We start from the raw sequence: 14,478 nt of genomic DNA, 5'->3' as shown, positions 1-14,478 counted from the left end.
TTTGAGCCAAACAGCGTGGGGCCCTCTGCCCAGGAAATGGAGGCTTGATCAGAATGGCCCAGGACACAAGCCTACAGGGAGGGCACTGGGCACTCAGCCACCACTCTCAGTCCTAATGTGAACAGGAAGGCCTCCCAGAGTGAGGCATGGAACAAGGGAGGGCCAGGGAGGAGATGGCCAAGAAGACCCTACATTCAAACAGGGTGCTTCTTAGTTCAGTAGGTGGCAGGTGATTCCCCTAGCTCAGCTTGCTCGGGCCAGCACTTCAGGCCCCAAATGGCCCTCTCCCTTTCCCCAGCCGATCCTGCCCCCCTATACACACCTCACAGCATTCTAGGTCCCAGTCTGGGCAACAGGCTGAGGCAGCTTCTCCCAGGCCTCCACCCACGTTCACACACAAAGGTCAGTTTGTGAGGAAGGAAATAAGCCATCCAGGAGACAGAAAACTACTTCCAACTTGCTCCTCAGGGAAGCAGCCATGGCAAGAGCTGAACTTCCTCCGATATCTAGACACCGAGTCCCTAGCATCACTGGACACCACGTGAAAAGGCCAGGAAAGACAAGACAAAGGCAGGAAAGCAGGGTCCACTTTCAGCTTCTGTCAACAAAAATCAGGGGGTGGCACCTGTGGCTCAGTAAGTAGGGTGCAGGCCCCATATACCGAGGGTGGTGGGTTCAAACCCGGCCCCAGCCAAACTGCAACAAAAAAAATAGCCGGGTGTTGTGGCAGGCGCCTGTAGTTCCAGCTACTTGGGAGGCTGAGGCAAGAGAATCGCCTAAGCCTAAGAGCTGGACATTGCTGTGAGTTGTGATGGCACGGCACTCTACCGAGGGTGACAAGATGAGACTCTGTCTCTAAAAAAAAAAACAAAACAGAAATCAGGAAAAAAGATCCTGCAGAAAATGAATACTGTGAAGATATGGCTTCCAATACCCAGGGCCTAATGCCAACCAACCCTTTCAGCTCTCACTTCACAACTTGGCTCACTTTTCTAGCCCCAGACATCCTGACAGCCTTACCTCCACCGGGGACACTGAACCTGTGTCTGTTTAGAAATCAACTAAGTCACCCCAGGAAAGAGGATGCAGAGGAATGGTAAAGCCACTGTCTTCCTCCAGGGATGGGGCCTGCAGGGCTGAGTGTTCTTCCAGTCACCAGTAATCAGGATCCCAGCTCAGTATGCCTGCTTCACAAGCACCTTCCCTGCTGGGGCACTTCCTGCCTCTCAGACCCCACCAGAATCCCTGAGGAAGAGCCCCAGCAGGAAGACTGACAGAATCCTCAAGAAGAGGAGGGGATGGGGAAGCAGAGGAAAGAAGACCTGTCAGTCTGTAAGCATGTACAGAGAGAGCACAGCAAGGAAAGGGCCCCTGGAGTTGACATTTAAAAAAGCAAGATAGGCTCAGCGTCTGTAACTCAGCGGAGAGGGCGCCAGCCATACACACTGGAGCTGGCGGATTCGAATCCAGCCCAGGCCTGCCAAGCAACAGTGACAACTGCCACCAAAAACTAGCCGGGCATTGTAGCAGGCACCTGTAGTCCCAGCTAATGGGAGGCTGAGGCAAGAGAATTGCTTAAGCACAAGACCTTGAGGTTGCTGTGAGCTGTGATGCCACAGCACTCTACTGTGGGTGACATAGTGAGACTCCGTCTCTAAATAAATAAATAAATAAAAATAAAAAATACAATAGGGGGCTCAGCGCCTGTAGCATAGTGGTTTCGGTGCCAGCCACATACACCAAGGGTGGCAGGTTCGAACCCAGACCAGGGCAGCTAAACAATTGCAACAAAAAATAGCCAGGCGTTAGGGCAGGCACCTATAGTCCCAGCTATTTGGGAGGCTGAGGAAAGAGATCACTTAAGCCCAAGAGTTAGAGGTTGCTATGAGCTGTGACACCATGGCACTCTACCAAGGGCAACATAGTGAGGACTAAAAAAAAGCAAGATAGGGCAGGGCACAGTGGCTCACACCTATAATCCTAGCACTGTGGGAGGCTGAGGCATGTGGTTTGCTTGAGCTCATGGGTTCAAGACCAGCCTAAGCGAAAGTGAGACCCCATCTCTATTAACAGCTGGGAATTGTGCTGGGGGCCTGTAGTCCCAGCTACTTAGGAGGCTGAGGCAAGAGGATCACTTGAGCCCAAGAGTTTGAGGTTGCTGTGAGCTATGATGCCACGGACAGTCTACCGAAGGTGACAAGTGAGACTCTATCTCTTAAATAAATGAAAAGGGGCCAGGTGCAGTGGCTCTCACCTATAATCCCAGTACTCTTGGAGACCTAGGAGGGCAGATCACCTGAGCTCAGGAGTTGAAGATCACCCTGAGATAGAGCGAGACTCCACCTCTAAAAATAGTAAGGCATTGTGGCAAGTGCCTGTAATCCCAGCTAGTTAGGAGGCTGAGGCAAGAGAATGGCTTGAGCCCAGGAGTCTGAGGTTGCTGTTGAAGTTGAGGCCACAGCACTCTACTGGGGGGAAAAAAATGAAATTCTATATAAAGATAGAGGGAGAGGAAGTGGAGACAGCTGGAGAGGAGAGGAGATAGCTGGACGCAGTGGCTCATGCCTGTAATTCCAGCACTGTAGGAGGCTGAGGCAAGAGAGAGACCTCAAATCAACAACAAAAAAAATACCCTAGCCGGGTGCCATGGTTGAGTGCCTGTAATCCCAGCAACTCAGGAGGGTAAGGCAGCAAGATGTTCCCAGCCTGAGTCTGAGGTTGCAGTGAGCTATGATGACACCACTGCACTCTGCTCAAGACACAGGGTGAGACTCTGTCTCAAATAAATAAATAAAGCAATATAGTCTTGGTGTGGTGGCCAATGTCTGTAATCCCAGCACTTTAGAGGCCTGAGGTAAGAGGATCTTCTGAAGTCAAGACCAGTGTAGGCAACATAGCTAGACTTTGTCTCTACAAAAAATAAAGTTAACTGGGCATAGTGGTACAGGCCTGTAGTCTTAGCTACTCAGGAGACTGAGGCACATCACCTGAGCCCAAGAATTTGAGACAACAAGCAATGATCATGACAGCCTGGGTGACGGAGTGGCAGAGACCCTATCTCTTAAAAAAAAAAAAAAAAAGTCAAGACTCTGCAAAACGTCCCACCCACAACTAGGAAGGGCACCTGCATCTAAGAAATGGCCAGAGCCCAGGAAGGAGCAGGAGCAACAGGGACAGCTGGCCCCAACAGGACAAACACACAGACACAGAGCTTGGCACAAATAAGGGAGCTGGGGTGGGGGATGGGCAAGAAAGGCTAACCAATGACAACAGGATTTGCTTGCCCAAGAAGCCAGACGCCAGCTTGTCGCCTGTAGCTCAGTGGCTAGGGCACCAGCCACATAATACCAGAGCTGGCAGGTTTGAATCCAGCCCAGGCCCCAAACAATGACAACTACAACCAAAAAATAGCTGGGCATTGTGGAGGGCGCCTATAGTTCCAGTTACTTGGGAGTCTGAGGCAAGAGAATCGCTTAAGCTCAAGAATCTGAGGTTGCTGTGAGCTATGATGCCACAGCGCTCTACTGAGGGCGACAAAAAAAAAAAAAGCCGAACACCATTTAAACACAGGAAAGCACTCATAGCCCCCAGCACAGGGCAGCCAGCCAGGCATTCTTGTCCACACCCCAGCCGCACCAACTCAGTGTGAAGACAGGAGCCAGGCAGGAGTGAAGGCACCAGAAGTGTCTAAGTAAGGTTTAAATAGACTTTATTGTTACAAGGGGGAGCCCAATGAGCAGGGCCAAGATATGTGGTCCCAGGATGTCACATGGAGATATCAAGAGGTCATGATTGCAGAAAAGGTTAACTGGAATTGAACAACATGATCCAGGGGAAGCCGGCCAGGAATGCAGGAGACATGGTCAGGATAGGCTGGCGGGGCTGGTCAGTCACAGCGAAGGAGAGGACAGTTCCCTTCACTCCCGCTTCTTGTAGTTCTCCAGGTGTGACAGGACCCAGCCCGATGGCAGGAGGAAACACACGAAGCAGGAGGTGAGCCCAATGGCGATATCCTACACAGAGCACAAGAAAGAAGGAACTCCCAGAGTAAGGATTCCCAGAGGTTCTCTGAAGTCCTAACAGTTCCCAGGCGGCTGAAAACCCCCCTCTGGGAGCCAAGACTCAGAGGCAGGTGAGAAGCCCAAGATCTCCATTTTTAAAGGAAACTAAGCCTTGGGCAGGGAATGTAGCAGAGCCAAAGCCCTTTACCCTTAACATAAAGAGTCAATCATGAAGACACACTGAAGGGAAGTGTGAAGGGAAGAAGGGACAGTCTGGTTAGGATCCAGGGAGAAGTCCCCTTGATGATTAAGTCAAGGGTAGGAACGAGAATTTAAACTTGTTTTAAAGCTGTAAAGCTACTCTATTGAGACCCAGGAACTTAGCATGGTTCAGGAATACACCTTTCCTTCCTTTACTTCCCACCTCCTTTCCAGGACTGCTAGTCAACCTTTCAGACTAGGAATAGACTCTTACAGCCACTACCATCTTCCAGAGAGTAGTTAAGATCACAGAACAGCTTTAGTTCAAATTCCTTGTCAGGAAGGTGTGATTTTTGCAAGTCAACAATGCTCCTAGGTTTCAGTACCCTCGACCTCCTCGACAGATAATTGTCCTTTCTTCTTAGGGTCATTGGGAAGACTGCAGTCTTAGCTCAGTGCCTCACACACAGCAGGCATTCGGCTAACGCCTTCTAGTCCCAGTTATTATCATTGTTATTTCCTCGGTTGCAGGGCTCGCCCGGCTTTGCTCCTACCTCAAGGCCCACTAACCCACATTCTGAAGATGGGCATTCACCGGCAGGATGCTGCCACTGAGGCAGATGTATAAAAGCTCCCAACAGGTAAAGGCTGTCTTAAATAGCTAAACGCCCCCCCATTGCCAGGAATTCCAGAGACTTGCTAGGGTCCCTCTTGTCCCCCTCCCTAATAACTGATATAAATAGTGGTAACAACCATTATCGCCGCTGACAGTCGTCAGGCATCCCTCAACGAACCTCTGAATAAATGGGCTCAGAGAGGGCCAAGGAAGGCTGCTCAAGGCTCCACATCGAGTAAGCGACAAAACCGGAACCGACAAGGTCTGACCCGAAATTCTGGGGATTTGGGGAAAGACCTAACGGTGAACACCCAACGCTGTGAGTCGGCCACTGTCCCCTCGTTCGCGCCCAAATCAGCACTGCTGCTTCCCGCTAAGCTGCAGGCCGCGAGGTGCGGGGCATTCTCAGGGCCGCCGAGGTCTGCGCGCCCTGCAAGGCCCGCCCGAACCCCGCCCGGCACCGCGGGGTCTGGCCCGCGGCACCCGCTGTGCTCTCCCCGGCCCGCTCCTCACCATGGTCCCAAGCTGCTCCCGCGGCGGCTTCGAATGGACCCGGGCGCAGGGCATCGGGAGCCGCCGGGCAGAGCCGGTCAGGCCCCGCAGCAGCAGAGGCGTCAGGACGGACATAACTGCACCGAGAGACCACGAACAGCAGCCACCCCCAGCCCAAGGTCAGGAAGTCAAAATGGCTGCACCGGCCGGAAGTTCCGGAGCCTGCGAGGCCAAGCGAAGGCGGCCCGGAAGTCCCTCCGCGGTGACGCAAGCACCCGCCTTCCCCGCACCCACCGCCGCTTTTGGCGCGTTGCTCAAAGCAGCCAGTCGAGGCCGTCCTTCCGAGACGGGCGGAGCATGGGAGGGCCTACCTTTGTCCCGCCTCCTACTATCGTAAGTGACATCTAAGCGCACCCAGTCGTGTAAAAGACAAGGCAAAACTGCTTTCTTGACTCCTCCCTCATTCATACTCCTAAATCTCGCAATTGAGGTTTTTTGTTTTTTTTTTTTTTTTGAAGTTTTTGGCCGGGGCTGGGTTTGAACCTACCACCTCCTCACCTACGGCATATGTGGCCGGCGCCCTACTCCTTTGAGCCACAGGTGCCGCCCTAAATCTCTCTATTGAGATAGCCCCAGCTCTCCGCCAGGCCTCTATTTCTGCCCCCAAATTCCCCCAGTCTCCAAGCCGTGGTAGCCAACTTGCCTCCTTCCTTCGTCTCTGTCTTTCCCTCCCCCCTTCCGTTTTAAATGTAAATCTGACCAAGTCATACACTTGTAGTAGTGGTTCTTCATTGTTTTCTTTCTTCTTCTGAAACTACTGCATGGTTAACCCCATTGCTTTATTATTATTATTTTTTTTTTTAGAGATAATCTCATTCTGTCGCCCTCTGTAGAGTGCGGTCGCATCACACAGCTCACAGCAACCTCCAGCTCTTGGGCTTCCAAAGGTCCTCAAACTTTTTAAACGGGAGGCCAGTTCGCTGTCCCTAAGACCGTTGGAGGGCCGGACTATAGTTTAAAAAAAAACTATGGAGGGCGGCGCCTGTGGCTCAAGGAGTAGGGTGCCGGTCCCATATGCCGGAGGTGGCGGGTTCAAACCCAGCCCCGGCCAAAAAACACAAAAAAATAAAAAAAAAAACTATGAACAAATTCCTGTGCACACTGCACATATCTTATTTAGAACTAAAAAAACAAAACGGGAATAAATACAATCACACCACCGCATGTGGCCCGCAGGCCATAGTTTGAGGACCCCTGTAGGTGATTCTCTTGCCTTGGCCTCCCTAGTAGCTGGGATTACAGGCACCCGCCACCACGCCCAGCTATTTTTTTGTTGCAGTTTGGCTGGGTCCAGGTTTGAACCTGCCACCCTCTTTATAGGTGGCCGGCATCCTACTCAGTGAGCCACAGGCACCGCCCAACCCCATTGCTTTCTAAACAAAGTCCACTTCCCTTGAACGTCATACACCTCTCAGTACCCCACACCCTCCTTGCTGTCTGGTCCCCACAAGCCTGCCTCTTTGCATTTAGGTTCTTAGCAGACACTTTCTCAAATCCTGCTTTTTGAAGTTTTTGGCCAGGGCTGGGTTTGAAAATTCCATTTTCACCATGTCACCTCATGCTTCCTAGCCTCCACTTAATGATACGTCTTACTTTATTCAAGGTATCAGTCCATACTGTGTGTCAACTCTTCTAGACACCAATACAAACAAGGCAGAGAAGGTCTCTCTTGCAGAACTGACATTGCTGAGGGAAGAGACGATAAACAAGCACTTAATGAGAAGCTATCATAAGTGCCATGGTGAAAAATAAAACTTTAATGTGGGAGGAGGAAAGGGGAATCATGGCAGCTATGGTTTGCAGTGTTCTAGGGAGGGAAACATTGACAAGCTTGGTAACGCCTTCTGTTTCACACATCCTGGCACTCAGTGCTGTGGAGCAGAGGTTGTTCACAGTATAAACAGGTAACCAGCAATGAGGACATGCCTATTGCGATGGAAAATCCTTATAAGGAGCCTCTTAAGAAATGTATCTTGTGTGGATAGCACCTGTGGCTCAGTGGGTAGGGCGCTGGCCCCATATACCAAGGGTGGCAGGTTCAAACCTAACCCTGGCCAAATTGCAACAAAAAAACAACCAGGCGTTCATTGTGGCAGGTGCCTGTAGTCCCAGCTGCTCGGGAGGCTGAGGCAAGAGAATCGCTTAAGCTCAGGAGTTGGAGGTTGCTGTGAGCTGTGTGACGCCACGGCACTCTACCAAGAGTGATGGAGTGAGACTCTGTCTCAAAAAAAAAAAAAAAAAAAACAGAAAGAAATGTATCTTGTGTGGAAAACGTGTAGATCATAAGAATGTAGAGCTTTTGTCCCAGTTTATTTCTCCACTTACTGGATGCATTTATGGAAGGCACATGATAGGCCTTTGTGGGAGTAAACAGAAAGAAATCACAAAAGCGATTAAAAGAGCTCAAATAACGGGGTTTTTGCCAGTTACATATAAGGATTCTGCGTATCTCAAAGACCCTAAAGTTTGCAACATCAAGTATTGGGAATAAGTGACATGTTATCACGGATAAACTTACTTTACAGGCTCAGTGCCTGTAGCTCAAGCAGCTAAGGTGCCAGCTGCACACACCAGAGCTGGCGGGTTTGAATCCAGCCGGGGCCTGCCAAACGACAAATGCAACCAAAAAATAGCTGGCGTTGTGGTGGGCACCTGTAGTCCCAGCTACTTGGGAGGCTGAGGCAAGAGAATTGCTTAAGCCCAGGAGTTGGAGGTTGCTATGAGCTGTGATGCTACAGCACTCTACTCAGGGCAAGAGCTTGAGGTTCTGTCTCAAAAAAAAATTTATTTTGGGCGGCGCCAGTGGCTCAAGGAGTAGGGCACCAGTCCCATATGCCGGAGGTGGCAGGTTCAAACCTAGCCCCTGCCAAAAACCAAAAAAAAAAAAAAAAAAAATTATTTTACAGTTTTAAAAAAAACAAAAACAAAAACCAGCTACTCGGGAAGTTGAGGCAAGAGAATCACCTAGGCCCAGGAGTTGGAGATTGTTGTGAGCTTTGACGCCACAGCACTAGCAAGGGTGGTAAAGTGAGACTCTGTCTCTACAAAAAACAAACAAACAAACAAACTTTGATGTGCTAGGAAATGCCTCCTCTTTGCCAACACCTGTAATCCTGAGACTGGGGGCCACCTGAGGGCAGAGCCTGTGCTGGTTTACCACTGTCTTACATCATACACTCAGAATATTTATAAACTGCAGGAGGATGAACAGTATTCAACAGGTAGAAAGCAGGCCGGGCCCAGTTGGCTCATGCCTGTAATCCTAGCACTCTACAAGGCCGAGGCAGGTGGATTGCCTGAGCTCACAGGTTGGAAACCACTCTGAACAAGAGTGAGACCCCAGCTTGGCACTTATAGCTCAGCAGCTAGGGCAGGGCCCAGCCACATACACCGGCGCTGGCAGGTTCCAACCCAGCCTGGGCCTGCCAAACAACGATGACAACTACGACAAAAAAATAACAGGGCATTGTGGCAGGCTGTTGGGAGCCTGAGGCAAGAGAATCACTTAAGCCCAAAAGTTTGAGGTTGCTGTGAGCTGTGACACCACAGCACTCTACTGAGGGCAACATAGTGAGACTGTCTCAGAAAAAAAAAAATAAGGTAGAAATCAAACCAGGAAAGGGGGTGTGGGGCCAGCCACTAAGTCAGGCCTTAACTGAATAATCTCATTCCACCTTCCACAACATCATGAAAGAGATGCTGTTATCATTTTGATGTTTTTACAAATGAGGAAACCGGGCTGGAGAGCTAGGTGACCTGCTCAATATCACCCAGCTAGAAGGCTCCCTGGCAGGATTCCAGGGCAGGACTGTCTACTCCAAAACCCATGTTTTTCACTACCACACAAGCTGCTGCAGAGAAAGGATTTCTAGAAGTTCCAGTTTTGACATTGAGGTCAACAGCATCAAAGGCTGTGGCAGAGGGTGAGGAGTCCCACAAAGCATGGGATTCAAAGAAGAGTCATATAGCATCCTGAGATACAGAAAGGAAGAGGGGTTTGTGGATTCTAGAGGGTTATGAGAGAGTAAGGGGAGGAAATACATGGTGAATAAGGGTTGCCTTGTACAGATAAAAAGTCTCAGGTAATAAAAGTGGTCTGGAGCAGCCTTTTCTTTTTTTGAGACAGAGTCTCAAGGTGTTACCCTTGGTAGAGTGTCATGGTGTCACAGCTCACAGCAACCTCAAACTCTTAGGCTGAAGCGATTCTCTTGCCTCAGCCTCCCAAGTAGCTGGGACTACAGGCACCCACCACAATGCCCAGATATTTTTTTGTTCTAGTTGTTGTTTAGCTGGCCAGGGCTGGGTTGGAACCCACCAGCCTGGGTGTATGTGGCCAGAGCCGTAACCACTGTGCTACAGGCGCCAAGCCTGGAACAGCCTTCTTCCAGATACAGATATTTTATAAACTGCAAAAGGACACCTTTTCAGAGCTACCAATGCCTGAAGTTTAGAATAATCAGCTAAAAATATGCCAAAGATATACATTTTGAGGTGGCAGGTCCTGGTCTCCTATAGTCCTATTTTGGGGTGATATGTCCTGAGCCCCACACAGGCAAGATGTGTGGAAATACTTGAGGAAGAGGTGGGCCCTTCTGTTGTTACCCAGGTTACTTGGGAAACCAAACTTTCAGGAAAGGAGCAAATGTTTGTGCTCTGTTCCAGGGTTTTCCTCTGACCCCTGGAACGGTTTCCTACCCCATCTCTTAGAACTCCCAACAGAAGAGAGAGAAGCTAGTTAAGTCACACAGCTGAGTCCACTAGTGCCAGGGAGGGTTTACAACCTAACCCTAATACCAACACCTCTGCTATTTCCCCAACTCCCCAGCTGCCCACCCTCCCCAAAAAGCAGAACAGTCCTGTCTTAAGAAAACGGTGCCCTGTAAACCTAGAACTCTGGGAGGCGGAGGTGGTGGATTGCTTGAGCTCAGGAGTTCAAAACCAATCTGAGCAAGAGTGACCCCATCTCTACTAAGAAGAAAATATATAGAAAAAATAGCCAGGCGTTGTGGCAGGCACCTGTAGTCCCAGCTACTCGGGAGACTGAGGCCAAGAGGATTCCTTAAACCTAAGAGTTTGAGGCTGCTGTGAGCTATGATGCCAGTGCACTCTACCCAGGGCAATAGAGTGAGACTCTGGTCTCAAAAAAAAAAAAAAAAAAAAAATAGTGGTGAAATCATGTGGTACCTCGATACAGTGGCATGGTAAAAATGAACAGATTTCAGCTACTGCATAGATGGAGTCCCCACACAACATTGAGAAGAAGAGGCCAGACAGATAAAGGCTATGGCTCAGTGCCCAGTAAGTAGGGCACCGGCCACATACACCAAAGGTGGCGGGTTCAAGCTCAGCCCAGGCCTGCTGAACAACGGTGACAACTGCAACCAAAAAGTAGCCAGGCATTGTGACAGGCACCTGTGGTCCCAGCTGCTCGGGAGGCTGAGACAGGAGAGTCGCTTAAGCCCAAGAGTTTGAGGTTGCTGTGAGCTGTGACACTACAGCACTCTACCGAGAGTGACAACATAGTGAAACTGTCTCAAAAAAAAAAAAAAAAGCACAGGCTGTGCGGTCTTAGTTACATGCAGCACAGAAGCTGCAAATCTAAGCTAAGTGGTGGGAGGCAGGCAGGGAGGGACCTGGGAGAAGAGGGAGGGACTGGAGCGAGAGGCTTGATTGGTATCTGGGTACTGGTCATCCTGTGTTCACTGCGATGAGTCCATCAAAAGTAGAACTTTCCTGACTTGTGAACTTTTTGTTTGTTTTGTTTTGAGACAGAGTCCCACTCTATTGCCCAGGCTAGAGTGCTGTGGCATCAACCTAGCTCACAGCAACCCCAGAGACCTGAATTTAAGCCTCCTGAATAGCTGGAACTACAGGTGTCCACCATGATGCCCAGCTAATTTTTCAATTTTTTAGTAGAGATTCTCACTCATATTCAGGCTGGTCTCTAACTTCTGAGCTCCTCTCCATCTCTAAGAATGCTATGATTGGGCGGCGCCTGTGGCTCAGTGAGCAGGGCGCCGGCCCCATATACCGAGGGTGGCGGGTTCAAACCCAGCCCCGGCCAAACTGCAACAGAAAAATAGCCGGGCGTTGTGGCGCGCGCCTGTAGTCCCAGCTGCTCTGGAGGCTGAGGCAAGAGAATCGCGTAAGCCCAAGAGTTAGAGGTTGCTGTGAGCCATGTGACGCCACGGCACTCTACCTGAGGGCGGTACAGTGAGACTCTGTCTCTACAAAAGAAAAAAAAAGAATGCTATGATTACAGGCATGAGCCACTGTGCCCGGTCTGTACACTTTTCTGTATGTCTGTTACACTCCAATTTAAAATGTTTTGTGTGCATGTGTGTGTTTTTTTAAGTAAAGAAGAGCCAGGCATGGTAATGTGAGCCTACAGTCCCAACTACCAGGGAAATAAAGGCAGGAGAATCACTTGAGCCCAGGAGTCTGAGACTACAGTGGGCTATAATGGCACCACCACACTGCACCCTGGGTGACAAGAATAAGACCCTGTCTGAAAAAGAAAAAATTGCCAAGGAAAAGAAGGGAAAGCATAATGTGCAATATGATCTAGTTTTACTAAAACAAAGAAAAAAAATGGAGAAATGGGTATGCTGATAGATGTCTGGAAGGTCACATATATCCTATACAATGGTGCTATTTTTTTTTTAATCCTAAATATTCTCCAGGATGGTGTTCTCTAGATAGTGGTGGGAAAATAGGGAATTTATTGTCTTTTACTGCTGCATTTTTCAAGATTCCACATTGGGCATTTTTTATGGCATTAAAATAAGCAAGAATGGGGCAGCACCTGTGGCTCGGTGAGTAAGAGTGTCGGCCCCATATACCGAGGGTGGTGGGTTCGAGCCTGGCCTGGGCCAAACTGCAACAACAACAAAAAGTAAATAAATAACTCTTAAAAAAAAATAAGCAAGAATGGGCGCTGCCTGTGGCTCAATGAGTAGAGCACCAGCCCCATATACTGAGGGTGGCAGGCTCAAACCCAGCCCCGGCCAAACTGCAACAAAAAAATAGCCGGGCATTGTGGTGGGCACCTATAGTCCCAGCCGCTTGGGAGGCTGAAGCAAGAGAGAATCGCCTAAGCCCAGGAGTTGGAGGTTGCTGTGAACTGAGACGTCACAGCAATCTACGGAGGGTGACCAAGTGCAACTCTGTCTCTAAAAATAAATAAATAAAATAAAATAAAATAAGCAAGAAGATTAAGGAGAAAGGCAGCTCATTGGTCCAGTGAGGAGGCTTGCTCCCTGGAGTGATAGACTCTCTGTGAGACAGAGACCTTGGACAGGGATCCCCTCTAACTCCCTGGACAACTGCTGTGCTGCCGGCAAGGAGCTCAGCCCCTCCTCCTGGCACTGACCACCTTACTCAGATTGCTCAGAGGCTCTTTGCCAAGGGGTGAGGCTTAAAAGTTCCAGCTTGAGTACTCTTTCTGATTCCTGGGCCCATGCTGTTCCCTCCAGAATGGGGCACGAAGAATAGATCCCAAGCCTTGGCCATCCCTTACCCTGACATAGCTTCACAATCCAGGTCCCCAGGCCCTGAAGATACCATCCCAGAGCAGGTCCTCTGCCTCAGCCTGTCCTCAGGGGCACAGAACAGCCTATTATACTTGGAGAAGGAGTATTCTAGCAAAAACTAGAAAAACCTGCCCCCTAATTTGAACTAACCTTCAAAACCTGGCAGCAGAAAAAAATCTGGTGACCTGTGTCCCTCCAGCTGGGGAAATCCAGTCTTTCTCAAAGCAGCTCTGGCCATGACAGAAACAGAAGACCACTCACTCACCAGCAACTGTGCCTCTTGCCTTATCTGCTCACCAGAGGTCTGCCCCGTCAGCAAGCAAAACCTGACCAAGGAGGCTTGTGTGCTGGAAGCAGGGGTCACGGCAGCCCCTTGGAATCACTGCAGAGGACCACCACAGAGGATTCCAAGGGGCCCCATCACTCAGGAAGGTGGCAGAGGTGGGCACACAGCCAGCGGTGAAGAAGGCAGCACCTTGCACCCTACTGACTATGGCCATTTATCCTTCACCAAGGGGATGACCATTCTGAAATTTCTGCCTAGAGTCAAAACACAGCCTGGAAGGAACAAAGAACTTGAGGGATAGAATTTGTCACATGAGAAATTTGCTGTGAGGCGGCGCCTGTGGCTCAGTGAGTAGGGCGCCGGCCCCATATGCCGAGGGTGGCGGGTTCAAACCCAGCCCTGGCCAAACTGCAACAACAACAACAAAAAAAGAGAAATTTGCTGTGTGATTAGCCAGCAAATTGCTCTCTTCCTCCCCAAGGGTTGATATACCTTTCTTTGGGCCTCAAAGTTAAGACAGCTGGCACAAACCATCCCCTAGGTATACCCCCGCCCACAGAGCAGAGGCCACAACTTGCCATCACTGTGACCCACCCCTTTCTTCGGATCATTGCTCTGCTAGAGCAGAAACACTCCAAGAAGACCAGGAGCTCCCCCACCACCGTCTAGTAAGTGTGGATCACCAAGCAAAAGCACAGCAAGGCTAACTCCTCCACTGTCCACAGGAAGTGTTTCTGAGCGGCAACTCCCCCTAGGCTGGGGACTGGCAGGAGCCCTGCCTGGGGGATAAGTTGCATAACTCTATCTATCACACTGATGGGGGGGGGGGGGCTCTGCGCCTGTGGCTCAAGCGGCTAAGGTGCCAGCCACATACACCTGAGCTGGCGGGTTTGGATCCAGCTTGGGCCCATCAAACAACAATGATGGCTGCAACCAAAAAATAGCCGGGCGTTGTGGTGCGCGCCTGTAGTCCCAGCTACTTGGGAGGCAGTGGCAGGAGAATCGCTTGAGCCCAGGAGCTGGAGGTTGCTGTGAGCTGTGATGCCACAGCATTCTACCCAGGGTGACAGCTTGAAGCTCTGTCTCAAAAAAAAAAAAAAAAACACTGAGGGGGGTCAGAGCCTCCCTAGCCCAGTCAAGAGCTTATAACTTCCCTGGCCTATCAGGCCTGACATGAGTTGCTCTTTGAGGTGGTGCCTGTGGCTCAATGGAGTAGGGCACCAGCCCCATATGCCAGAGGTGGTAGGTTCAAACCCAGCCCCGGCCAAAAAAAAAAATGAGTTACTCTTT

General features: G+C 50.2%; 1 protein-coding gene and 1 pseudogene across 1 annotated transcript; one reads left to right on the top strand and one right to left on the bottom strand.

Annotated features, from left to right (window-relative positions):
* Positions 1-3,692: 3,692 nt before the first annotated feature.
* On the bottom strand, positions 3,693-5,521 carry LOC128564839 (cytochrome c oxidase subunit 8A, mitochondrial-like). Its single transcript, XM_053560703.1, has 2 exons — positions 5,332-5,521; positions 3,693-4,013 (listed from the first exon to the last, which is right to left on the bottom strand). Exons 1-2 carry the CDS (start codon positions 5,443-5,445, stop codon positions 3,918-3,920), a joined length of 210 nt encoding a protein of 69 aa, XP_053416678.1. The 5' UTR covers positions 5,446-5,521; the 3' UTR covers positions 3,693-3,917.
* A 1,632-nt stretch (positions 5,522-7,153) lies between these two features.
* Positions 7,154-7,861, top strand: LOC128564838 (28S ribosomal protein S18c, mitochondrial-like; annotated as a pseudogene).
* Positions 7,862-14,478: the final 6,617 nt, after the last annotated feature.

Source organism: Nycticebus coucang, chromosome 14 (assembly GCF_027406575.1).
Source record: "Nycticebus coucang isolate mNycCou1 chromosome 14, mNycCou1.pri, whole genome shotgun sequence".
NCBI classification, from domain to species: domain Eukaryota; kingdom Metazoa; phylum Chordata; class Mammalia; order Primates; family Lorisidae; genus Nycticebus; species Nycticebus coucang.
The sequence above is the reverse complement of the archived record's forward strand: the minus strand, read 5'-3'. Positions and strand labels throughout refer to the sequence as shown.

Coding starts and splice junctions, on each gene's coding strand:
- LOC128564839 (XM_053560703.1), bottom strand. CDS start 5,445: ATGTCCGTCCTGACGCCTCTGCTGCTGCGGGGCCTGACCGGCTCTGCC. Junction 4,014..5,331: donor GGGAGCAGCTTGGGACCATG/GTGAGGAGCGGG, acceptor TGCTCTGTGTAG/GATATCGCCATTGGGCTCAC.